The sequence below is a fragment of the Trachemys scripta genome, chromosome 17 (genome assembly GCF_013100865.1).
Source record: "Trachemys scripta elegans isolate TJP31775 chromosome 17, CAS_Tse_1.0, whole genome shotgun sequence".
NCBI classification, from domain to species: domain Eukaryota; kingdom Metazoa; phylum Chordata; order Testudines; family Emydidae; genus Trachemys; species Trachemys scripta.
The window spans coordinates 13,526,813-13,553,420 of record NC_048314.1 but is presented as its reverse complement, the minus strand read 5'-3'; the positions used below and the strand labels follow the sequence as shown (position 1 = coordinate 13,553,420).

The window sequence follows — 26,608 nt, the reverse complement described above, 5'->3', positions numbered from 1 at the left end:
CCCTCTAAACTATGTTGTATCGAGCATATTAAATATATGTAAAACCCCACAGAGAGCAAATATATAAATTTCCTTTCTATAAACAGAGTTTTGGGGGTTTTCTTTAATAAAAAACACAAACATACATTCTCTTTCAGCTCCTGTGCAAGTTGTTAAAGCAATTAAATTAGAAAAAAATCATCTTCCACAGATATTGCATCAGAACCCATAAGACTGCAAGGGAACCATTATCTCTAAGGAAGTGCATGAGTCATAGCAATTTAAATTGGATCAGGTCCTTAATGTACAACAATCTCAGACATGAAATGTTCCCATTTACACTGTATTTGAAATGAATGTGACACATACATACTTGAAACATAAATCCTTTAAATGCATTTGGGATTATTTAAATACATTATATTACATTCTGCATTGAGAAGATCTTTAAATACCCTGATAAGGCAAGATGGCCAACACTCAAATTGACAGAAATGGAAAAAAACAGTTGCAACAAAAAAATGAAACTTCACTTACATTAGACACCATTAGATACAATTATGAACTACCCTTGGAAAGGTGGTATGTATTACATTTTGGTTATGCAAATACATTAAGTGGAAGCATTTTAAAAAATACATTTATTGCTACATTTAAATATAGTTTCAAAATATCATGGCAATCCATTGCAACAGTCTTTCATAAGTAAGGCAGAAAAGCTCAACATCCTTATAGTATTTATAAAAACATGCACCTTCATCAATATCCCTAATATACACAAAGCTTCCTGCCTTGCATATTGTCATAAAACATGACCCACACTAGAACTTACACAAAATCTGTAATATTTAACTGCAAATATTAAATATTTTGGTATCAAACAAATATTATCCAAGATGGCCACAACAGTAAGCATTAGATATTCAAGATGTAATTAAATACATTTTAGTTTGTTCATTCACAGTGAGATAAACTTTACAAGGCACTAATAGGACTTGAGTACCTAACGGTCCTTTGCGCTTTTGACAATCTCCCCCTGTATCCTTTTAATAGCATTCTAGAACAGCTATCAGTATTATCAACTCCAAGCAATCAGACTTTTTTTTTTTTTATTATTTCTTCTTGTATTAAGGACAGTGTTTTTAAAATGAACTTCCTGGGAAAGTTCAAGATACAAAATTTAAGTTATACAGATACATATTAAACACTATAGCATAAGCTTTATCAGTAAATGACTTCATCAGAGATACTCAAAATCTTGTTATAATATTGCTTAAATAGTGTTTGTGGCAGTGTTTTGTGAAACACTTTGCCTCAATGGTCATTTCTCAAATACATACAATCATGTTCTTGTCGGAGTTTTTACTTATTTTCATTTAATTTCCTCTCTCTCAAAACTTGCTCTTCACTAAAGACTATAAACATTTTTGGAGGTCTCGGTGACAAAAAATGCCAATAAAACATGAAAGTGTAAAATGCTATTAATTTTGCTAGAACAACCTTTACCTGAACGATTTCTGAATTAAAGGGTCTTCATCAAATATACAGAGGGAGAGGGAGAAAAAAAAAAGAGGAGAGGTCTAGCTGATTCTAGGATACTACTTCAAACAGAGCCCAGGTCAACAGCAAGCAAGTGGCTACCATCTGATGGCTGTTAAGTGGACTACAAAAAAATGAGTGTACAGCCCAGTTCCCAGTGATTAGGTATCCAACTCACTTTAGCTGTCAACTCTCACTACAAGGCTGTCAAACCTCAGCAAAGAGGTCAAAGATTGAATAAGTATGCAAACTGAATTACCTGCTCAATACTAGATTGTGGCTCCTCCAGGCTGAAGTTGAAGCCCATGAGCAGGACAGTGAGGGAAGGCGGAGGAAGATACTGGATTAAAAACAAATTCTATACTATGTGCAATGCTGGCAGAAGCATTTCCACAATGCCTCCCCCTTCCCCCTCCCCCATTTATGATTAAGCCACCACCTGGGTTAGAAATGTAATTTTAAATTTTCATATTAAATCTCTTTCTGCCAAGACTGTCAATTAGCGATCCAGTTGCAATATGGGCTCCTGTCCACTAGAAATGGAAGAAATATTAACATATAGCACGTAACTGCTACCTCTTCAATGGCCTCTCAGGCAGATGCACTCCACTAACTGTCAAAAATCACCTCCCAATCTGACCTCCCATAACATATTGGTACAGACACCCATTAGGGATTCCCAGAAACTTACTTGGCACCATCACAGGCACACAGAGAGAGAAGTAAACTGCATCAGCTTTAGGTTAAAAAGAGTCTTAAAAACTTAACATTTTTTCAAATAAGATTCTAGAATGAACCATTCTTAGAATAATTCACCATTACACTATCTTAGTACAAAACTATTACAGTACTTTATACACAAACTGCAGTAAAACTAACAATCCATGTCTGCCCAGGTCATAAAGGCTTTTTTCTACAAAGGTCAATACCACAGTTCAGTTCATCTTTAGACAAGCCAAGGGGACTGTATCTTCTAATTTCTTCATGTGATAGCACAATATCAGTACTGAAGACGACATAAAGCTGTTAAGTGCCCTTCCACCTGCCTTTTTTTTGGGGGGTGGGGGGAGTCAGACCAATTCTAAGCTAGATTTCATGTGGCGGATCATGGATGCACAGTTCCTTCTAGTTTCATGAACCTCACAGTAAAGATATTACACACATGCAAAGCCTTTAAAAAAATCCCCAAAACGAAAAGCAGCAAGCTGTTCTTCAGCAGCCATCATATTGCCTATGTAGCTGTAAAATCAAGTCTAACCCAGGTAAATAAGGAATGCTGCGTCAGTAGGAAAAATCAGAATTTCCAAGTTAAAATGAAAGAGCTGGTGATTTTAAGGCCTTCCCTGGGGAAAGATGAAGAGATCAATGCTGTCCCTAAAAGACCAAAGTGACATTTGACCAACATCAAATCAGCTTTGTTAACATAACCACCTCTCTTTTGCTGCTTTGGATTTTTAGGCAGTCAGATACAAAATGAATTTTCCTATGGGCTCCAATGCTGTTAACAATGAAACAATTTTAAAATACCTAATCACATAAAATGCAAAAATAAAGTTTTACAGAAGGATTTCTTACATTTAGACCTTAATATGACTAAAGTACTGAGGTATTTCTATTTGCAGTTTTATGTAAAACTGACAGATTGATCAATTCAGAGCAAAATTCCCACCTGAAAGCCATTGCTTACTGTAAGTAAACCCTGAAGTCTAATGGAGCATTTAGACAAGTTTATGCACTTGACACTTATTCACTGTACTTGTTCAAGATGTGAAGGAGCCTCTCATATTCCATAATACACTGCACAATAGAGTCCGTAAAGCTAATCAAATGCAAACAGATGACTTAAAATAATTTGCAAAATAAGTTACATGAGATAAATTAGCTACTGAAGCTCCAAATTCTGTTCAACATAAAATAGGATCAAAGATGGGTAAAAATGTTTCAGTTGAAAATATCCACAGCATCAATGTAAATACAAATGTAAGATTTACATTTCTATGTATTCTTGTTCCTGAATGTAATAAGAAGGTCAGGAAATTCTCTGAACTCTTGTGAAGATGAAAATGGGAATGAACCGACTTATGACCTCCAGAAGGAAGAAGGCAGGTAACCCTTTGGTAAAGGAATTTCCTTCCGCTGCAAACATTTCTAGGAAAAAACAAAACAAAACCAAAAACCCAGTCATTTTAGAACCAATGCAAGCAATTCCAAACAATCAAAAGAGATTGGCTACATTATGGAAATATCTGCACTCAACAGGACTCAAGTTATATAGGAAACTCTTCCACTGAAAAAGCCTGGTGTAAAAGCAAGAAAACAGATACAAGTCTTTGACCAAATTTGGCTGCCTCAAATTGACCACTGAATGTAAACAAATCAATAAGGGCCTAGATCCATGTTCTACTCATTAAACAGAGAAAATTAACGGTGTAAAAAACAGGAATACTGAATGCACAAGACCTCTAAATAACCCAATAGTTTTAATGATTTTAGACTCAGACACACAGATTTTGAGGCCAGAAGGGACCATTGTGATCATCTAAGTCTGACCTCTGCACATTGAAGGCCACAGGATGTCACCCACCCACTCCTGTATTAGACCCCTAACCTCTGGCTGAGATACTGAAGTCCTTGAATCTTGATTTAAAGACTTCAAGTTACAGAGAATCCACCTTTTACTCCAGTTCAAACCACCGTGTGAGATGGGCCCCATGCTGCAGAGGAAAAACCCCCATTGTCTCTGCCAATCTGACCCGGGGAAAAATCCCTTCCCGACCCCCAAGAGGGCGATCACTTGGACCACGAGTACATGGGCGAGACTCACCAGCCACACCCCTGGGAATGAATTCTCTGCAGTCCAGTGGGGCTGTGGCAGCCGAGGCCTCTCCCCAGCAGTCAGGGGCAGAGAGCAGGGAAGGAGCACAATGCAATGGGCTCCAGCACCTGTCAGAGCCAGAGATCTCGGGGGTCCCTAGGGCCCCTGCAGCTTGAAGAAGTGTAACCAAAACCTAGCCTCTGTCATAGCCCTGTGAGTGATGTCACACCTGTCTCCACGGTAACAAGCAGTGGCGTCATCCTGACATCACACAGCATCCCCAAGGAAAAGGCAGAGCCTGGAGCCCACCAGCAGCAGGCCCAGGGTCAATGGGGCGGGGGGGGACATTTTGAACAACCTGTAACAAGCCTTCAACATATTTCACATTTGCTGTTTTTTCTTATTGATACTCTTTCATTTACTTGGTTTATATATTAAATTAAAGAAATGACATTTCAAGTTAAGAGAAAAAAAATATTTTTGAATGAACCCACAGACATAGAAGCACCCAAGAATCTAGCAAGGAACCCATCTCCAATTTAAGAAATATTTATTTTCACAACATTTGTGTCTGAGAAACTCTTTCTGTATCCATTCCTAAAGGTTAACTTTTAGAGTTGATAGCAACATAAGAATGGCCATACTGGGTCAAACCAAAGGTCCATCTAGCCCAGTATCCTGTCTTCAGACAGTGGCCAATGCCAAGTGCCCCAGAGGGAACAAACAAGTAATCGTCAAGTGATCCATTCCCTGTCTCTCATCCCCAGCTTCTGGCAAACAGAGGCTAGGGACACCATCCCTGCCCATCCTGGCTAATAGCCATTGATGGAACTATCCTCCATGAATTTATCTAGTTCTTTTTGGAACCCTGTTATAGTCTTGGCCTTCACAACATCCTCTGGCAAAGAGTTCCACAGGTTGACTGTGCGTTGTGTGAAGAAATACTTCCTTTTGTTTGTTTTAAACCTGCTGCCTATTAATTTCATTTGGTGACCCCTAGTTCTTTTGTTCTGAGGAGTAAATAACACTTCCCTATTTACTTTCTCCACACCAGTCATGATTTTATAGACCTCAATCATATCCCCCCTTAGCCGTCTCTTTTCCATACTGAAAAGTCTTAGTCTTATTAATCTCTCCTCATACAGAAGCAGTTCCATATCCCTAATCATTTTTGTTGCCCTTTTCTGAACCTTTTCCAATTCCAATATATCTTTTTTGAGATGGGACGACCACATCTGCATGCAGTATTCAAGATATGGGCATACCATCGATTTATATAGAGGCAATATGATATTTTCTGCCTTATTATCTATCCCTTTCTTAATGATTCCCAACATTCTGCTTGCTTTTTTGACTGGCGCAGCACATTGAGTGGATATTTTCAGAGAACTATCCACAATGACTCAAAGATCTTTCTTGAGTGGTAATAGCTAATTTAGACCCCATTATTTTATATGTATAGTTGGGATTGTTTTCCAATGTGCATTACTTTGCATTTCTCAACACTGAATTTCATCTGCCATTTTGTTGCCCAGTCACCCAGTTTTGAGAGATCCTTTTGTAGCTCTTCCCAGTCTGCCTGGGACTTAACTATCTTGAGTAGTTTTGTATCATCTGCAAATTTTGCCACCTCATTGTTTACCCCTTTTTCCAGATCATTTATGAATACGTTGAATAGGACTGGTCCCAGTACAGACCCTTAGGAGACACCATTATTTATTTCTCTCCATTCTGAAAACTGACCATTTATTCCTACACTTTGTTTCCTATCTTTTAACCAGTTACCAATCCATGAGAGGACCTTTCCTCTTATCCCATGACAGCTTACTTTGCTTAAGAGCCTTTGGTGAGGGACCTTGTCAAAGGCTTTCTGAAAATCTAAGTACACTATATCCACTGGATCCCCCTTGTCCACATGCTTGTTGACCTCCTCAAAGAATTCTAGTAGATTGGTGAGGCATAATTTCCCTTTACTAAAACCATGTTGACTCTTCCTCAACAAATTATGATCATCTGTATGTCTGACAATATTGTTCTTTATTATAGTTTCAACCAGTTTGCCTGGTACTGAAGTCAGGCTTACAAGTCTGTAATTGACGGGATCACCTCTGAAGTCCTTTTTAACAATTGGCGTCACATTGGCTATCCTCCAGTCATCTAGTGCAGAAGAGGATTTAAAATGATAGGTTACAGACTACCGTTAATTTCACATGAGTTTCTTCAGAACTCTTGGGTGAATACCATCTGGTCTTGGTGACTTATTACTGTTTAGTTTATCAATTTCTTCCAAAACCTCCTCTAATGACACCTCAATCTGGGACAGTTCCTCAGATCTGTCACCTAAAAAGAATGGCTCGGTTTGGGAATCTCCCTCACATCCTCAGCCGTGAAGACCTATGCAAAGAATTCATTTAGTTTCTCCGCAATGGCCTTTTCGTCCTTGAGTGCTCCTTTGTTTTTAAGTAAGAAAAGCACAAACTCCTGTGTCTCCTAGCTTCATATTTATTAAAACTAATAAATATTTGCAAGACACTTTCAAAATAAAGTATATTTTACATCTTAGCAAAATATTTCTTCAAAAGGATGCCTAAATGCAGTTGTGTGAACCCTAGTTCAAAAGTCTACTCTGAAGGAGATTACCAGTTATTAAACGTATTTGCTCATATGGTATCTAGTCTGTACAGAAGACACTATGTGAACATGCACGTGTCTGAAGAAAGATAGTTGCTATGAAATACAATGAATTAGTGGAGCCATAGATCTTGAACCTGGAGATGATCTCTCACTGCAGTATCAGTAATCCATTTATAACTGAAAGAATTTCCACCGAGAATCACATCCATTACAACTTTTTTGGGGGGGGACAGAGGGGCAGCTGAGAAGGGAGATGTTTTGGAGTCATAACCATCAAGAAGACTGAACATACTCAGTAACGAAGAAGCCATATAAGAACAGAGAATGCATCAAAAAGTCATAATCATGGACCTTTTGGGAATCAGAAGGCAGCATGGGATTTGTTGACTGAACAATACCTCTTTAAGAAAGGGAAAAAATAGAGAGACTTTCAAGAATTTAAAGAGAATGCTTTACCTCCAAGAATTGCTTAAGCCGCATTAAAGACCCCATCTGTCCAGAGATGGTGATTGCTTCAATCCTGCAGGGAGAATAAAGGGGGTGAGCTCCAAAACACAAACAGAAAAACAGCCTTGTGTTATTTACATGAGGGAGAGCTCATGACAGATCTGGAGTGGAGGAGGATGAAACAACTGTCAGGAACACTAATGGACATAGATCTAAAAGGAAATGCTCCTAATTCCGAAAAAAACCACAGAAGTTTCTTTGTATAAGGTTTTTATATATGAGAGAGAGAGAGAGAGGTCATACCTGTGAAAATAGTCTTCTCTGATAAGTAGCAGCATCTTCCAGAACTGGACCTGGTAGTGTTTCATGAGCGCATTGCCACACACCTGGTACACAAAACCATAAGGGTAACAGATCAGATTTCAAAACTGGGCCTTGTAATTGAGAGAGGACTCTTACAAATTTGTACAATACAAACTCCTCAAGAACTCAGGCAGTATAGTTTGAACACTGCTGGCCATCTGCATCGTGAATCACACTCCAGAAATTCATCTGGATTGCCACAGAACAAGAGAAGTCTCCAAATCCATTAGAACCCAAAAAGAAACATCTCAATTTCTACAGTGTCAGGGAATGAAGTGCCCATCACCAGTGACACAATTTCTGCAAGCATTTACCCCAATTTGCAGAGTTTTATTCTCTATTATATTTGTTCATATTCCTGTATTTCAATGCAATATATTCCAAGTTAAGGAAGCTCAGCACATTCTCTTTCCCACCCCATCATCATTATCAACACCACCTTGTTGCCTCATTATTCACCCATGCACAGTCCATGGTGCCACCTTTGAGATCTTCTTCCTGTTCAACAATATCTCCCCAAAATAATTCTCTTCCTTACCCATTTTGCCAGTCCATTCTCTGGTCATGTCCCACTTTGACTATTATAGCAGCTTTTCAGCTCTCCCCATGGAGCCCATTCAAAATGGAACTATCAAGACCACCTTTTTTTGGCCACTCTGACTATACCTCCCTGCTGTCACTGTCTTGCATCTCTATGGTAGCTTCCACCTTCTTCTGCATGAAGTTCTCTGCTCCACTTTCAAGGCTCTACAGACTTCCACCCTTATCTACAGAACTTCTCTTGCTGTCTATACGCCATCCATGCTTCTTTACTGCCTCAACTTGGTCTTCACCCATTACCAGTTTGGTGCCTTATTTACGTAGCTTCGTATCCTAGGATCAGTCTCTCAATTAATGCACACCAAGCTCTCTCCCTTTTTTGCTGTAAAAGCCCACCTGTTCTGTGAAGCAATTTAGTTAGGATGGCCATATGGCATAAAACGTTCTGCACTGTATTATACCAGCCAGTGCCAGGTCTAATTAAGTTTGGGTTTGCCAAGTATATGAAGAATAAAAATAAGGAATTAAAAATATTGATGAGCTTCATGTGAACTGCCTCAGCTGCTAAGCTACTGCCAAGTGTAATAAAAAGCCAAACACTGCACTGTGGGAGTCCAGCTTTTTAAACAGATAAAACTGAAATCATATCACGGAGGGAATTAAGGACTGCATCTAGCAAGGGTCTCTGACAATATACATAAGCCTCCTTTCAAGAGCGTGGGGAGGGGTAGAGGAGGGGCGACACTCGGGCCATTTATAAAGAACGGTCATGGCTTCAGCCAGCAGCATCTGAACATGCTAATCTTATATAGTAATGTCACCACTGTGTCTTATAGCACATTATTGATGAGACGACCAGGGACAGATTTTTAGCCTAGTTGCTCATCCAACTTATTTATTTTGCTAGTGAGGCTCATGCCAGGTCACATCACTTACCTCTAAGAAATCAAAAAGAAGTGTAGCTGTCACATCAGAGAGAGGCTCCATGTTCAACATTTGAGCCAGCCAGCGCCATCCATGGCCCAGCCCATGAGGGTGAATCTAAAGGAACAAGAAAGCTACTCACTGCATGATTGATAATCTTGCAAAATATTGCCACCAAAAACATTACCAGATTTTTCTCCAGTTCCACTTGCTCTCCAAGGGACAGTTATTTTGGAACAGTACTTTGTGCATTTTCAGAATATTTTCTGATAAAGAGACCATTATAAACATGCAGACAAACCATTACTTTGTACTTTTAAAGGAATTTTTAAGAACAATTTCAAGACATACTATTTAAAATACAATTCATCAAAAGCTGGAACTGTTTTAAATTAGTCAATTTAAAAAAAAAAAAATCAGGTTGACAGTCCCTTTAAACATAGTTTCTCTCTATTCACAATGACTGGTTTAAGCTCTGACTGGATCAGTTTTAAACCATATTTTAAATCAGTTTAGTCAATGCAGTTCCTATCCCAAGAGCTAGTGTTGTAATATAACATTTTTAAAGCGCTATTTACATACCACTTGTTTGTTTCCATAAGGCCACCGTAGTTGAATGATAGCAGCATAAAGACGGATCATTCCAGACATCCGTTTAAGGAAATTATCCTGCTGCTCGACCTTGGAATCCTTAACTTGATAACCAAGTATCCTGTGTATTAGAAGAAAGATATTCTAATATTAATACACCAAAACAGGTTAATTGATAAACATATATCCCTTCACCAGCAAAATAAATAAAAAGTTGGATAAGCAACTATGCTAAAAGTCTGGCCCTAGGTTCGCTCATCAGTAAGGTGCTATAAGATACAGCGGTGACAACTGAAAGTCTGAACAGCATAAAGGGGCATATGAATGTTTAGCATATTTGGCACATAAATACCTTGCAAGGCTGGTTACAACAGTGCCATGTGAATGCTTATCACTTTCAGAGACATTGTAAGTCAGAAGCGGACAGCATTATCTCCCATAAATGTAAACAAACTTGTTTGTCTTAGCGATTGGCTGAACAAGAAGTAGGACTGAGTGGACTTGTAGGCTCTGAAGTTATACATAACTGCACTCAAAAACAAAACAATGTAACAAAAAAAATCTACATTTATAAATTGCACTTTCACAACAAAGAAATTGCATGACAGTACTTGTATCAGGTGAACTGAAAAATACTATTTCTTTTGTTTATGTTTACAGTGCAAATATTTATAATCAAAAATAATATACCCTTGGATTTCAATTACAACACAATACAATATATATGAAAATGTAGAAAAACATCCTCAATATTTAATAAATTTCAATTGGTATTCTTTTGTTTAACAGTACGATTAAAACTGATTAATCGCAATTAATTTTTTGAGTTAATCACGTGAATTAACTACAATTGACAACCTTAAAAAATACTATTTCTTTTGTTTCTAATTTACAGTGCAAATATTTGTAATAAAAAATATGAAGTGATCACTATATGCTTTGTATTCTGTGTTGAAATTTAAATCAATGTTTAAAAATGTAGAAAACATCCAAAAATATTTAAATAAATGGGATTCTATTAACAGTGTGATTAAGACTGATTAATCGTGATTTTTTTTAATCTCGTGTTTAATCCCGATTACTTTTTTGTAAATTGTTTGACAGTCATGGTTGAAACACCATTTTTTGTAGGGTGGAGGTATTTTAGTGGCGATAGCATCCACTTAAACAGCAGACAAACCAGTGACGCTGCTTCTAGACATGCCTGATCTCAGATTTCCAAGTAATCGCAAACATCAATGTAAAGCAATAAGGTTCTATTCATCGATCTTTGGATTCTGTACTGGACACTTCAAAACTAGATCAGTAAATTATCCTTTGAGGAAGGCGGGTGGGGCGGGTGGGAAGAGACACGGTCAAAAGAGGGTTAATGTAAGAAAACATGTATTTCTTCAGTTTCTCCACCGGCCACTAATCTCAGCCCTTACAGAGCTCCAAAAGAAGCCCCTTTATATGGAGAAGTTACCTCTGATACTCTTCTATGGGAGTCCCCTCCTTGAACGCAGGATAAAATGGTACAGAGTAGGGGCACTTTTTGTGCAGGTGAGCTAAAATGAGGTCTCCCACCCTGGGGTGCAATTCCCAGATTCCTGAAGCCACCACAGCAATTGGGAAAGCTGCCTCATGGTGAGAAGCCACTTCCTCTTCTCCTTGTTTCTGAAAACATTAAAGATACACCCGCCTTTCAAGTTAATGCTCAAAGACAACATTTTAATTTATTTTTTAAGTTTACATATATCCTTTACTGAAGGCTCCTAATACGTTCCACGGACATGCAGCTACCCAATATGGGAGGACAATACAATCTACATGTCTTTGCCAGAAAGAGACAGAGGCCCATAAACCCTTCTTCTCAGGATAAAGAAAATGAGTAAGTGATTAGGGGCAGTATTTACAAAAGCCTATAGTTAAGGTTACACAAGTATTTTCATTCTAAAGGACCATTTTCAGATGCTTATAATTTAACCAAGTTTACCCTTTGAGCTAGAATTCTGCACATTTGTGATCAGCACAAAAGCAAGGGTTACTGATTTATTGAAATCTTCAGCAAATGCAGTTAAAGCCATTTGAGAATGGAGAGTAGAAAAAACACTCCCTATAAAAAAAAGGGCAGCTTAATTTGAACAGCTATAGCCCCTCAATAGGAAGTGTTGGAAACTTGGCAAGGGCATAGTCCCTAGACTGCAGATGTGTGTTTCAGTGCCCCAGTGAATTCTTGTTTCAAGTTTTGCCAAGTTGAAAGGTTTTCAATAGCGTATTTTGAGCATGTGCATAGGTTTGTGCTATATGATATGCTAAATATCACCCTACATTCCACTGGTACTGCACACACCTCTGTTTTAAAAAAATAAAAAAAAGGTGCGTAGGGAGTAAGTTGAGGAGCCAAAGGGGCCTTGCCTCCTTCCATAAGATACGAGCAAGTGCATAAAGAAGAAAGCAAGGCTCCTCTTTTCCCTGGACCAAAAAATATATCCCCCTTTTTTCTAATCAGTGTGAGCATAGCCTGGCAGGTGATAAGTTCCTAAGAGTTTTGTTTTCAATAGTTAAAGACACAGGTCATCACCACAGAGAAGCTCCAGAAGCTTTGGCTACCCTCACCACCCCAATAAGATAAGGTGTCCTCACCACAAATTTCTCCGCCAGTTTGTAATAAACAAAATCCAGACCCTGTGGATGTTGAGTCACCGACACAGTTCGCCCTCCAGACTGAACAGACTTTCCAGAGAGAAGGTTATTGATTTTGTCAAATATCTCTCTTAGCTGAGAGCCTGTGAATATATCATCAATAGTGCATGGAGAGACAGAATATTAGGAAGTTGCCAACAAGCAAGCCTCAACCAAACCACATCAGCCTCAGCAAAGCTAGCATCAGATTCTGAAGGGAGCGGGTAAGAGTTCTTAGGCCCCCATCCACTGTTAATATTTCTAAATCTGGTCACTAGAACTGAATTGTGCTAAAAATCAATGAGATCCCTCCCAACTGCAGAAAATACCCTGCCAACTGCAAGTAAAAGTTCAGATAGCAAAGATCGGGACTCCATGCACATTAGCTCTCCAATGTAATAGGAATGCAGATACAGGGCAGGCTTGGTGTTCCCCTCAGATATTTAGAGGTTAACGGCATCTCAGCTGGGATTATTCTCGGCATTTTCCTGACCTGCTATGGAAGAAATCTGGCTCACTGGGATGCTGGCTGCTTTCTGGAGATCCATTCTGATATTCTTCACCTGTAGAAGATTGTAAAAAGCTGTTAAAAATCACTTCAGACAAGAGACCTGATCAAGCCCAAAGAGGCAGATCATCACAGGGAAGACACTTCTCAGGAGTGGCCCAATCCTACAAGAATGCATTCAGCACTAACGCCCACTGATTTTAATAGGAGTTAAGAGCACTCACACACAAAGGAGGCATTCAGGTCCTTGCAGGATTGGGCCCAAAATGCTGATCAAGCTCCACCCCAGGAACATACAACAGAGGATGAACTGTACATGGAACAGCTTCAGACTAATAAACGAAGAACTCCTTTTGAGACAGCAACATGCCAGTCTCCTACACAAAAAAGTTTTAATGCTTAATGGAGCCTCCTTGAAGATGAAAGGAAGATATGCAATTAGGACTTGATCACACGTCAGTCTGCCACAGTCATTGCTGTGCATCTTGAAAAGCCTGAGCATGAAATATCTGATTTTCCAAGATAGAAAACAAGTGTATGTGATGCATTGGGAGGGCAGGATCAAGTCTCCAGTGTCTAGGTTTTGCTCTGCTACAGCATTCTTTAATTGGAAATTGGATAGGTGCTCAGTCCTTAAGGCAGCCCGACCTTTTCCTGCAGTAGTTTAAAAAAGTACTATAACAGAGAAGTGTTAATAAAAATAAATTCCTGTGAAAGCACAGTAGCTGCTGCTTAACATTTTACTGTCTCAAGGTTTCAGCTTCATTGAAACCTAAAAGCTTCATTGAATCAATGTAATCTGTCAATACTCCTCCCACACCTGAAGTTATTATAATCCATTAAGGAATATTGCTTGCTGTGGAAATTTACAATTTACATATGTGATGTGAGAGGCACAAGTTGAATTAAAAAAAGGACAACCATTTTCTCACCAGAAATGAGAGAAGAGATGCAGAAACAGGGTTATTTAAAGGAATGTTTTTCAAAGTCTTTTGTGGCATTAGCTACTGTTTAAGGACTTCCTGGCAGCCCCAACTCCAAGTTACTCACTTTTTTGGGTTTAAGCCAGATTACAATATACACAGGCCAAAAATCTGCTTTACAGCAGACTTTCAAAATTTTGACTCGCCCTCTTAAAGAAAGGGATTATTTTTGACAGGTGAATAAAACATTTCTTTCATCATAATCTTGTTAAAAGGCGGATGAGTAGGTTTTGCATGTGGACTAGTAAGTTTTCAGGACCATTCTGAAGGCTGCTTTACATCCCACTCAAGATAAGTATTAGACAGTAGAAAGACAGGGGAGGGAGGGAGAGAGTTTTCCTAACAATATTGATCATTTGGATTTGCAAAGTAGCCATACCTGATTGTCTTTGCAGTCAGTCAATCCACTAAAGGAAGCGACACACTGGTCAGAGGCATCCTGCAATTGCTGGTACCACTGCATTGTGCTCTCTTCTGCCTTAACTTGAAGTCCTAATACTAGCCAAGAAAAGCAGTCACAGGAAAACAAACTATTACCACAATAAAAACATCAGAAGTTCTAATGTTCTACAAAAATTGTCAAGACTCAGAAGTTCTGAGCAGCTGTTGTTCTTCAGAACCAAATTTAGAAAGTCCATTATACCCGACTAAGGCTTTGCAAATTGTACGAAAGTCCACCCTTTGAAGACTGATAGCCCCCGTGCCTGGATTTTTTGAACTTCAATTACAGCCAAACAGTAAGCCATTCTAGAGGCCTTTCTAGATGCATGTGGTAGCAGATGTGAGGAATTAGAAATGGCTCCCTTTAATAATCCATGCATGTAACCCAGCACACATTGTCCTACAAGGTTCTCCCCTACTCTATTAACGGTCTGTGTCCCGCCTGTCCCAGCATGATGTGTATTGTCCAAAAATGACTGGTTTTGCTTCAGTTAACATAACCAGTTTATGAAACATCAATTTCAGTGTCAATGAAGCTTTCTGCCAGGAATCCTGTACCCACATTAGCTCTACTTGACCTGAAGTCTATCCATAGTGATGCTCCCCCAGCCTGTGCATTTCTGAACCAGTGTTTAGCCTGGCAGCTCAGTGGAGTTCAGTAAAGTAAGGTAGGTCTCACTGGTGCTGGACCTACCTTCCTTCTGCTCTTTTCCCCGCGGATGTTGTGCAGGGACTGGAGTCTGGGCCTTCAGCTGCTCTTGTTTCTGTAACTCCTTCTGCCTCTCTCTCTCCTCTTCTTCATCCCGCTTCCTTTTCTCTTCCAAAGCTGTGGCAATTTCTTGTTGCATGCTAGATATTAACCCTCGCATTTCCTGCAGTGCTCGCTCAGTGTTGGCTACATCTACCTGAGTAGGGAAACCTCTCTACCAGGAAACAAGGAAAAGGCAAATTAAAGTTCCCCCTACCAAAAGACCAATTGAGGGCAGGCTGCCCCAAGAATAGCACCTACATACTTTGTGTAGAAGCTGTGAACCTAACACACATGCTGCCTACTATCCCCAACATGCAATGGCAGCACCATTCCACTAGAAAGCCCAGACTGCCTCCTCCAGAACCAGTGATTAATTCACAACACCAGTCAAGAGAAGCAAGTTTGTGGCCTTTAGTCACTTCCTGGTACACAACGGACAAGGCAGAATTTCCGCCTCCTACACTGTGTATACCAATTACTGAAGACTTCTACTTACACTTCTACAGTCAAGCTCTAGAAACAGAAAGGGATCCACTGCAAAGCAGCAAAATAAGTGGCATTAGTTTAACACCATCTTACTTATTATAACTAAGGAAAAATAACCACCTTTGCAAACCCAAAACAGACACAGAATCTAGTGAAGGGGCCAGACAAGACTCTCAATACATTAGTTCCATTAACAGGGTTGGGTAACACAACAAAAAGGGATCATGCTAGAGACGCAAGTCCATGTACTCTGAATATCCATTTCCCTTTAACCCCACTGGGAAGAGGGCTATTTCAAATGCCAGCTAAAGCTGAAGTTACAAGACATTTATGATAGACTGGAATTGAGAACTAGCCCAGCCCATGCCAAATTTTAGAAGTGTGTCATTGGTTTACTCTGTCTCCCACCTTTCATACAGAGAAGAGTAGTTTTGTGAGAAAACCTAGATGCTATAGGAAAGCTTGTGAATGCTGGAACGTACTAAACACGTTAACATTTTACAGTATATTTAACATCAAGTATCACTTCTCCAGTAAAAATCCCCATAAATGTAAATAAGCCTTTTTCAAGGGAGCATCTAAAGTGAATTGAAAAAAGATTCTCTCTCTTTCAAGAACTGCACCTACAAGCTCTTCTGTGACAACATAATATCTCAAAGTGCCCCTCGACTAGCTGACTTAGGGCTGGTCCACACTAACCCCCCACTTCAAACTAAGATACGCAACTTCAGCTACGTGAATAATGTAGCTGAAGTCGAAGTATCTTAGTTCGAACTTACCGCGGGTCCAGACGCAGCAGGCAGGCTCCCCTGTCGACTCCGTGTACTCCTCTCGCGGAGCAGGAGTACCGGTGTCAACGGTGAGCACTTCCGGGATCGATCCATCGCGTCTAGACAAGAAGCGATAAATCGATCCCAGAAGATCGATTGCTTACCGCCGGACCCGGAGGTAAGTATAGACCTACCCTTAGTGTCTCCTTTCAAGGAATGAGAGGCTAATTTAAAAGGAAACCTAGAACCTCATTACCTCACTAGTGGTGCGAATGAGCCCTGACACGAGCCCGCAGATCTGGTTGCCACGGTTACTGAACCCTGAGAGATCTATCCTTGGCAAGTCTTTATGTCTGTAGTTGGGGTCAATCTGCTGGTTAAGCTGCAGCACCTCTTCCTGGATGGAATAGAGACGACGCAACCTTTCCTGGCCTTCTTCCTTGCGCAGACGCTCCAACTCCTCCTGACGCTGCCTCTGCTGTTCTGCTTCACGAAGTTTCAGGTTTAAAATCTGGAGAGAGGAGGGAGTGACTGTGTAAAGCTAAGCTACGTAGATAAAGCTTTTCTCACAACACTATCTACACAGTTCCTGCATGCTACCCACAAGCAAAGATGCTCAGGAAAATCTGGTTAAAAACTACATTCCAGTCACCCCACTCCTCTTGCTGGCCCTGGTTTAAATCCCCACTGCAGAAATTCTACAGAGCCTTTAACAGCATGAGCCAAACTACAGCATACTGCTGCTGTTACCATAGGACTCAATGTTTCTGGAGGCAGCAACAGTCTCAGGGAGAGTTTGAAGAATTCAGTCCAAATATGCTCCCTATCTAGAAAGAAAGGTTTTAGCAGCATCCAAAGGAAAGACAAATCCTGCCGGCCCATAATATACATTGACTGCTGCCAAGCAATACATGTTGGGACACGACAGTTCCAGCTGGTATCTCAGACTGTTTGGCAACAAAGGGACCAGCAGCATGCACAAAAAGCAAAAGCATATTCAAGTTCCTGATCATCAGCCTTGAGGTTCACAAATCAAACTGCAGGTAGTTATCAGTACTGCAGCTGGGTAGGAAATGGTTTTCCTGTCCTGAAGGGCGGGGGGAAAAAAAAAAAAAAGAAAAGATTTAAAAAGTTTTTCCCTTCCACGTCAGGATGAAACAGGGAGCTTTCCAATTTTTTTGTAGAAAACTGGAGACACCCACCGCAGAATAGCCAATAGCTCAGTGGTTAGGTCTCCCTCATCCCAGGTGAGTTCCCTAACCACCAGGCTCTTTGCTATTGGAGGAATGGGTCTCTCTCAACCTCTCCTGTTGAAGCTGTTCCACTTTGTATAAAATATTCATTGGCCAGAGAGAGAGAGACTGAAACTGATTCAGTAACCTAGTGGTTAGACCACTCATCTGCAATGTGGGGGAGACAGGGACTTGAATCTGTGAATCCCTAACCACTGGGCTAACAAGTCAGACAGACAGACTTTCCCTATGCCTCTCTCCTATCTGCACCTCAGAAGTCTTCCCGATGAACGTTTCACTGAACTTTCCTGAAAAAAGTTTCAGGTCTGACAAATCAGCATTTTCCAACAAAAAATGTTTTCTTGAAAAATTCCCCACCAGCTCGGAGGCTATTTTGGAGCATTGGTCTGAAATAAAGAATATGAAACTGAGTAAGGACAAGTGCATAGTATTTCACTTAGGAAGGAAAAAAATCAAATGCACAACTACAAAATGGGTAATAATTGGCTAGGCAGTGGTACTCCAGAAGAGGATCTGGAAGTTACAGTGGATCACAAATTGAATAGGAGTTAACAATGTGATGCAGTTGTGAAAAAGGCTAATATAATTCTGGGGTGTATTAAAAGAAGCCTCATATGTAAGAGACAAGAGGTAATTGTCCTGCTGTACTCTGCACTGGTGAGGCGTCAGCTGGAGTGCTGTATCCAGTTCTGAGCACCGCACTTTAAGAAATATGTGGACAAACTGAAGAGTCCAAAGGAGAGTAAAAAAAAAAAAAAAAAAAAAAATGAAAAAAAGGTTTAAAAAAATCTGACCTGTGAGGAAAGGCTAAAAAACCTGGTCATATTTAGTCTTGAGAAAAGAAGGCTGAGGGGAGACCTGGTAAGTCTTCAAATAAGTTAAGGACGGTTATAAAGAGGATGGCGATCAATTGTTCACCTCCACTGAAGGTAGGACAAGTAGTAATGGGCTTAATCTCTAGCAAGGAAGATGTAGATTATACATTAGGATTTTTTTTTTTTTTTTTTTTTTTTTTAAGTATAAGGATAGTTTAAGTACTGGAATAGTCTTCCAAGGGAGGTTGTGGAATCCTCATCATTGGAGGTTTTTAAGAACAGGTTGGATAAACACCTGTCAGGAATGGTCTTAGGTATACTTGGTCTTTCCTCATTGCAAGATGACTTATCAAGGTCCCTTCCAGCCCTACATTTCTATGATTTTACAGCAAAACACATACTGCTTAATATTATTTATTTTACTTTAAATGGTTTTTAATAGATTATAGTAAATTTAAGCCATAAATAGTAGTAATTTCAATTTTAAATCTATTTTTAAAAAGAATTTTGAAAAAATCTGATCAGGACACACAAGAATAGTACACTTCTCTGTTTATACATTGAACTAAAAGGTTTACTACCACAGAACAAAAGTGAAGGGTGGACAACATCTCCTGACAAGTTGGGTTACAATGCCTCAGTGGCTATGGACATTGTCTTCAATAATTATATATGAAGGGCTAAAGCCCTGGTCAATCTGAGGTAAGTGGCAAACTACCTTTCATTTCAACTATGATTCAGCCATGAGTGAAATGTAACTGCTTCTATTCCTGCAATATAGCAGAAGGTCCTTAATGATGAACATTTCACTGGAATATCTGCATTCCGATGGGGGGTGTAGCAAGTATGTAGGGCAGCCCTGCAAAGTACATTTTCACTCTACATAAGTGTTATGCTAGGCATCACTAAAGCAGTTAAATCTGTGCAAGTCCTAGCTTCCAAACACAGGCCAATCACCCTTCCTTGTAATAGCACTACCCTTCCTAAGCTCAGACCTTTGCTCTGTGTCGATGTTCCTCTTTCAACTTCTCCTGCTGACCCTGGGCCTCCCTGGAGCTGAAATACAAGCAGAAGAAAATGAGGGACTATTCTGTTCTTCAAAAGACTTTGAAGGATTCCCCACCCCCTTCCCCAAGACATGCTCCAGATGAAGTACAATTTATGGACACACTGGAGAAGCTATTTTAAAATTGGTTTAAAGGAGAACTCCATCAGATGCAGTCTCTCTTCATCCACTTACTGAAAGCTGGAACCACCTGAAAACCACCTTGAAAGATAAATATCAGTAGGACAGTAAATGCAAAGATGCTGCATATGAGATTTTCAAGCATAAGTCACAGAAGTGTCAACCCCAGAGTCCTGACAAAATTTCAAAAGGTGAGTTACATTCTCCATTCTTGAAATATCAATTAGATACAATCATCTTCACTTCCTGTCCTGAACTACTGCTGTGTACTGTTACATAGATGTCTCTTAACACCTCAAAGTTCCTATTTAGTTTGCATAGGGTCCTATGGAAAAAAATAGTATGTGAATCTGTAATTAAAGACTATCATAACGCATATCCACAAGGGGTCCAAATTAAGGCATTTTCTAACTTTTAAGTGCTTTACTTTGCAACCTTAATCGCGTGCGTGTGAGAGAGAGATTTCCTAGGTTTTAAAAAACAGCAAACTGAAAAAACAAATGTCATCACATGTGGATCATCAGCAGGGCTGGAACCTTCAGATCCACTGCAGTGACCTCTGCCACTTGATCTTACAGAGTAAGGATAGCGAATAACCATCTACTATTGTTATTTGAACCAGCACTAGAGGGGGATGAGACATTTTGCCAGCATACTTCACAGATATTTGCTGATGGCAAAGAAACAGTGCGCTTCAGGAATCTTGGGTTCCATTCAGGGAATATTGAAATCTTAAGCACAAGGCAGATCCCTGGTATGGAAAACTTCAGACTAAACAGCTAAAGCTTCACAAAGTTAAAGCAATTGAAAATAGCATCTTAGAATGGTAAGTGTTGGGCAGCCTTAATAATAGGTAGTGCTACCAGCTCAGCCTCCAATAGAGAATACTTGTATCAATAGATAGCGAGTCAACTTTACACTTTAATACCCATATGTAAGACAGCAAGTGACTTCCATGCACTTAAATTCTAAACCATAATGTTACATTAAGTTTTCTTTACTTGTAAAAGCCATGTGCACATTTGTTTGAGCGTATGATCACAAAGGATAGTCTCTTGATGTAGGATATTCAACGAGACATACAAAAACATCTATTGGGTACCAAGTCATCCACAAACAGAAAGTAGCTCTATTTTAATAGGGTTACAGATCCAAGAATCAAAACTCTCAATTTAGTCAGTCTCCAACACCACAAGTTAGTTGTTGCATTTCTAAGAGGTCACATAAGAGAACTACCCTTACCTCTTCTCCATCACTTCCTGCAGGTCCTGGTATTCCTGGTGCTGTTTTAATTCCTTCAGCTCATCAAAGCGCTTCAGCTGCTCACTCGCCATATCAGAAACTGCTCTCACCACCTGCTCTTGCTGCTCCTGCCGCTGCCTGAGCCCCTCCTGCAGATTGCAAGGAGAGAGGAAGAGCCATTCACATACACTATGCATTTTGAACACAGCCCTGCTGGCTTCTAATGAAGGGAGTAGGCTCTGGAGGGCCAGATTTCACATAAACAGCCCCACCAGAGACTTTGACAGAGATAGGAACTGCGCTACAGTAATCACTGGGATCTGCATACAAGATAATGCAAGTGAAGCAGCACAAACGAGACCAAGATAACCATAAACATATTTTAATGTAGGGGTTATCTGCTTGTCCCACTAGTTTTGGTGGAACATTGTCACATTTGGCTACATAGTACCCCAGTGATTCAACATGCCTTGTTACCTTTCCTTTCAACCTATGGACCTCCTCGTACATCCATATGCAGCCTTCCACCTCTGTAACTTTAGATGGTAGAACCATAAGATGGACTTCATGGTCTATCTCCAGCAGACTAAGATTTTCATTGCCCTGTATGGACAGCAGAACAAACCAAGTCAGTGACAGATTAGAACAGTAAGTTATGCAGGAAACTAGGTAAACTGACAATCTTTCTTTAGAAAATAGCACGCACCATAAGAGATAAAGAAGTCAAAGCAGACTAATGCCTATCTATCTAAAGTTCTTATACAGCTCCCATCTCCACAGTATTTGAGTGCCTGACTATCTTTAATGTATTTATCCTCACAACACCCTGTGAGGTAGGGAAATATTATCCCATTTTGCAGATGGGGAACTGAGGCACAGAGAGACTAAGTGACTTGCTCAAGGTTACATAGGAAGTCTGTGATGGAACAGGGAATTGTATCCAGGTCATTAAGTTTCCTGTATCTCTTGTATTTAGCTTTAGATAAAGGAAAGTGACTGATGGATCTTCAAACTATTCATTATTCTATAACATTCATCAAGGAAGATAAATAGCACAAATTTAATCTTGCCTTACACAATCTCTCCAAAACCTCTTGGCCTCTTCATTGCAGAACTTAAGAAAGTCAGCATTATTTTTGAGGCAAGGAGACCAAAACTGAATGCAATATTCAAGGCAAAAGCATGTTAGTGATTTATACAAAGACATATTGGTATTAAAATGCCAACTATCATGCTTTTAGCAATTAATGGCTGCTATCCATTAAGTACAAAACAACAGTTAACTGACCATAATAAAATCTTCCCTATGTCTTCCCTCCACCCCTAAGTCTCTAAATTAGCTAGCATCTCGCAAAATGCATGCAAATCTCAAATTCATTCCCTGGATGTGAATTACTTTGCAGATATCTGTTTTAAGTGGCAGCTGATATTTTAAATGCCTGAATATCAAGTCTGAAATGCTCTGAAAAGATGTAGATCATGTTGCTATGTTCGTTAAAGGTTTGCAAATCTATCACCTTTTCTTGAGTTATAAATATTTAGCTATTAAACAGGCCCTGGGAAACCCCACTTATAGCCTTCTTGTACCTAGAGAAATCGTCACTTACACTCATGCTGCTTTCTAACACTAAGCAGTTTTTAAATCATGGTAGAACTTCACCAGATGCTCAGATCCACGTGGCACTGCTCAAGATGGCTTCCTTAGCAAGTTTTCATAATTCTACAGGCCAAACAGCTGCAAAAAATCTCCTAACTCAATTTAACTATTAAGAAATTAAGTACTTTGCTCTATAAGAAAAGCCAATATGCACGTTCTCTTTTTGCCACCCCATTCTACATCCTATCTTCAAAACTTAGCTGTAAATTGTTCTATTTCCTTTCTACTCTACCTTGTAACAGGGGCCTAACAGCTGTAAGCACTTTGGTAGGACTTTGGAGAGCAAGCAGGAGAAAGCACAAGAAGTACCCATTCATTTTCATGAAAAGACTAGATTTACCCCATAGTCATCCTTCCTCCATATTACTGTCTCTCACAATGACAGCCTGGACAGCTATTATAGTCTAGCTAACGTTTTTATACTGCCAAATGGAGTTTGCATCTGGCCCAGTAGGAGATGTTATTGAAGAAAGAGGTCACTCACCATTCCAACTCACTATTTCCCAGTCAACCTATCCAAGAAGCTGAATACATTCAGTGCCAGAACAAATTAACACATTAGTACTAGTAGACTATTGGATCATCCTTGATCAAGCCGATTAAGGCTACAGACCACCATGCTCTTTCCCTAGCTGCTTATATATGGGTTATTAGTTAACTAGCTACCTTTGTTTCACTGGGTGCTGCAGATGAAAGTGGTGAGGAGCGCAGCTGGCTGGCAGGAGAAGTGGTCTTTGCAAGGGAGGGCGGCTGATCATCTGTAGGGGGAATGGATTCATTGGGTGTTGAACTTCGGGAGAGAGGTGTTTCCTGTAGAGATTGGGAGATCACTCGATCCAGCACCCAGCCAGAGTAGGAGGACAACTTGGGAGGGGACCTGCATCCTTCCAAAATATCCTGGAGAGAGAGAGAATTTCTTCTATGAGCATGTAAAATATCAAAGTAATCCACAAAACACAACAGTTTAACTTTAAGGAAAAAATCAGATCTTGAAAAAGCTCTGAGCAAGTCTCATTCACAAGGCTTCATTGTGCAGATACCAATGTTACATCATATTATTGTGCCAGCCTCAATACCCCATTTGTCCTCTTCTCCTACAAACTTCTCCATGCTTATTTCCTTGCTGCCCCCTACGCATGGAACGCCCTTCTTGAGCTGGCCCACACAGCCACTTACCCTCTCCTCACTTAAATCACTCCATAGGATCCACTTCTTCGATATTATGCCTACAAGAAGCCAGCTAAGTGTATGTCTACACTAGAAAGGCTGCAGCTGCATCGCTATAGTGTAGAGAGACTACAGTGACAGAAGGCATTATCCTGTCACTGTAGTTAATCCACCTCTCTAAGAGGCAGTAGCTAGGTCGATGGAAGAATTAGTCCGTTGATCTAGCTGTGTCTACCCTGTGGTTTAGGTCAGTTTAACTACGTCTGTCAGCAGTGTGAATTTTTCATATCCTTGGGTGACATAGCTAGGATGACCTAAGTTTTAGGTACAGACTGGGTCTTAGTCATCTACTTATTTATTTCACTTATCCCATAAGTAAGTACTCATGTATTAGAGGCAAGGGATCAAATGGTAGGAAGGGGAGCTATAAGGTGGAACTGAAACTGGGTATTGTTGCGGATCAAAAAGAAAATGAATGAGAGGAGAGAATGCAACATGTTTAAGTTGTCATCAATCAACATTGCTCTGATTGTCTTGCTTGTCTGTTGTATTCCGTTTACCACCCTCATCTTTGTTGCAATATAAAAAAAAGACATCTTATAGGGCAGACACTGTACTTTTTCCTCTGTTTGGAAAACACCTAGCATAGTCAAGGTGTCATTACAATTTAGTTAATCTACAGATAGATTTGGGAGCAGTTATGGAAAGAGCCAAAGAAAGGTCCTGAGGAAATGTAGTTCAAAAGGAAGTTTTATACACAAGGAGTAGCAGTGTTCTAAAGGCCAAGTGTACTGGCCACATATACGCAACCAAATCAAAAGCCCCCCAAACTAGGATCCCCGGCTAGTAGCTCCATTACCATACCATACCAACAAGGGACCTACTCACCAGGCAAAAAATTAAAAATAGATTTGTCTGTAGATACCAGATATGCAGCAACACCACTTAAGCAAAAAGGGGATCCTGCTGTCAGCCCAAGTCTGAACAGGGTGAAAAATCTCTCAAGAAGCTCATCTTACTGGAAACAAACTTTGCACTTCAGAGATCATTACCAATGATCAGAGGTTAACTAATACACTGGGTGGGAGGGAGGCAGAAATCAGCTATTTCATTAATTGCTTTAAAAATGAAGCTAAGTGTAAAGCTGTAATACTTAGGGTTTTGGGGGCAACAATAAGAACTAAGTAGTAGCCTGAAGGGCCAGAAGTTTTCAGAGTGAAATCTTTATATAAGCCATCAACTATAAATTACTGCAAACAGGATTTCAGACAGCACCAGTCAGGACACATGCACAAAGTAGTGGGTCATAGAGCCACAGTTTACAGCAGTGGGTCTTAGTCTGCAAGTTGCCAAATATTTTTGATAAGTGACCGAACAAGACTGGGTAAGAAGTCAAACTATTAAAATCCAGGTGAACAAGAAAGTCAAACTGATCACCCAAGCAGGGCTGGCCAGAAGCAGGTGCAGCCCCTGACCCGTGTGTGAGAGAGTGGGGGGCCCCGAGCAGGGCTGGCCAGGAGCAGGTGCAGCCTCCCCCCCCAAATGTGTGTGTGTGGGGGGAGGGTCCCCGAGCAGGGTTGGCCGGGAGAGGGTCCAGCCCCGCCCGTGTGTGTGTGGGGGGGTCCCCGAGCAGGGTTGGCCGGGAGCGGGTCCAGGCCCCCGTGTGTGGTGGGGGGGGGGTCCCCGAGCAGGGCTGGCCGGGAGCGGGTCCAGGCCCCCCGTGTGCGGTGGTGGGGTCCCCGCCGCGCTCCCCCGCTCCGCACTCACCTCACCCCGCAGCAGCCAGTCCCGGGAGTAGCTCAGCTGCCCCTTGCTGGAGCCCTTCAGCGCTTCCAGGGTCTCCCAGCGATACCGCTCGGACGGCATCTCGGCCCAGCCTAGGGATCACCGCCAGCCAGCCCCAGCCCCGCCCACAATGACCTTTAACCCCCGCACACTCCTTCCGCTTCCGGCCACCTGCGGCTCTCCTCCCCTCCTTGCCCAGAGGTCCGCTTATGTGGCTCCAGTTGCAAAAACCAGCCCTTCTTAGAACTCTGAGGAGGTGGGAAATTACACATAGCAGACTTGGCCCAGAAGTGCCTGAGGTTTTTCCTGTTAGTTTTATGACAGGTTAGAATCTGCATCACCTCTTTCTTCCCTTACTCATAAAGAGAGAAATAAATGTAAGAGAAGAGTCTCTCTCCTTAAGGGATAACACCCTCAGAGAGTGATGCCACTATTGCTCCTGGAAAAAAAGATCCCGGAGGCAAACGATGACCCATGTGGTATCTAGTATTTAGCCTCCGCCTCCTGGGATTACACTGTATAATTTCACTTTTGGCAAATTAGGAATAAAGGTCCTTCTGTGGCAGGTTGACTCAAAGTTTGCCATGGTCCTTGGCATTGAGAGCACAGATCTCTCCCCTAGCATCCATTTTAAAAAGGTGATAAGCGTGCAGCAACAGCCAGTCTGTCAGAACCACCCACTCAGATCAAAAGACACTAAAGGAATCTTTCAGAGTATGGAGAAAGATGTAGATTAGCGTCTTTTGAGCTGAGTGGCTGTTTTACAACAGAAAAACTTCAACAACAGACGCCAAGGAGAGACTGCTGAGCTGGAATTGATATGCAAACTAGATACAATCAATTTAGGATTGAATAAGGACTGGGAATGGCTGAGCCATTACAAACATTGAATCTATCTCCCCTTGTAAGTATGCTCACACTTCTTATCAAACTGTCTATACTGGGCTATCTTGATTATCACTTCAAAAGTGTCCCCCCCCCCCTTACTTAATTGGGCTCTCAGAGTTGGGTAAGACAACTCCCTCCTGTTCATGCTCTCTGTATGTGTGTATATATAGATCTCCTCAA

The 26,608-nt window shown here is 40.7% G+C and overlaps 1 protein-coding gene across 1 annotated transcript; it reads right to left on the bottom strand.

Moving 5' to 3' along the window:
• Positions 1-1,079: 1,079 nt before the first annotated feature.
• Positions 1,080-25,660, bottom strand: GLE1 (GLE1 RNA export mediator). The gene is made up of 16 exons (XM_034793803.1): positions 25,523-25,660; positions 23,255-23,485; positions 21,409-21,534; positions 20,932-21,080; positions 19,499-19,559; positions 16,692-16,946; positions 15,123-15,351; positions 14,367-14,485; positions 12,990-13,059; positions 12,458-12,600; positions 11,298-11,488; positions 9,824-9,953; positions 9,254-9,358; positions 7,718-7,800; positions 7,424-7,487; positions 1,080-3,666 (listed from the first exon to the last, which is right to left on the bottom strand). The coding sequence occupies exons 1-16, from the start codon at positions 25,619-25,621 to the stop codon at positions 3,598-3,600; spliced, it is 2,124 nt and encodes a 707-aa protein (XP_034649694.1). The 5' UTR covers positions 25,622-25,660; the 3' UTR covers positions 1,080-3,597.
• Between the last annotated feature and the right edge of the window lie 948 nt (positions 25,661-26,608).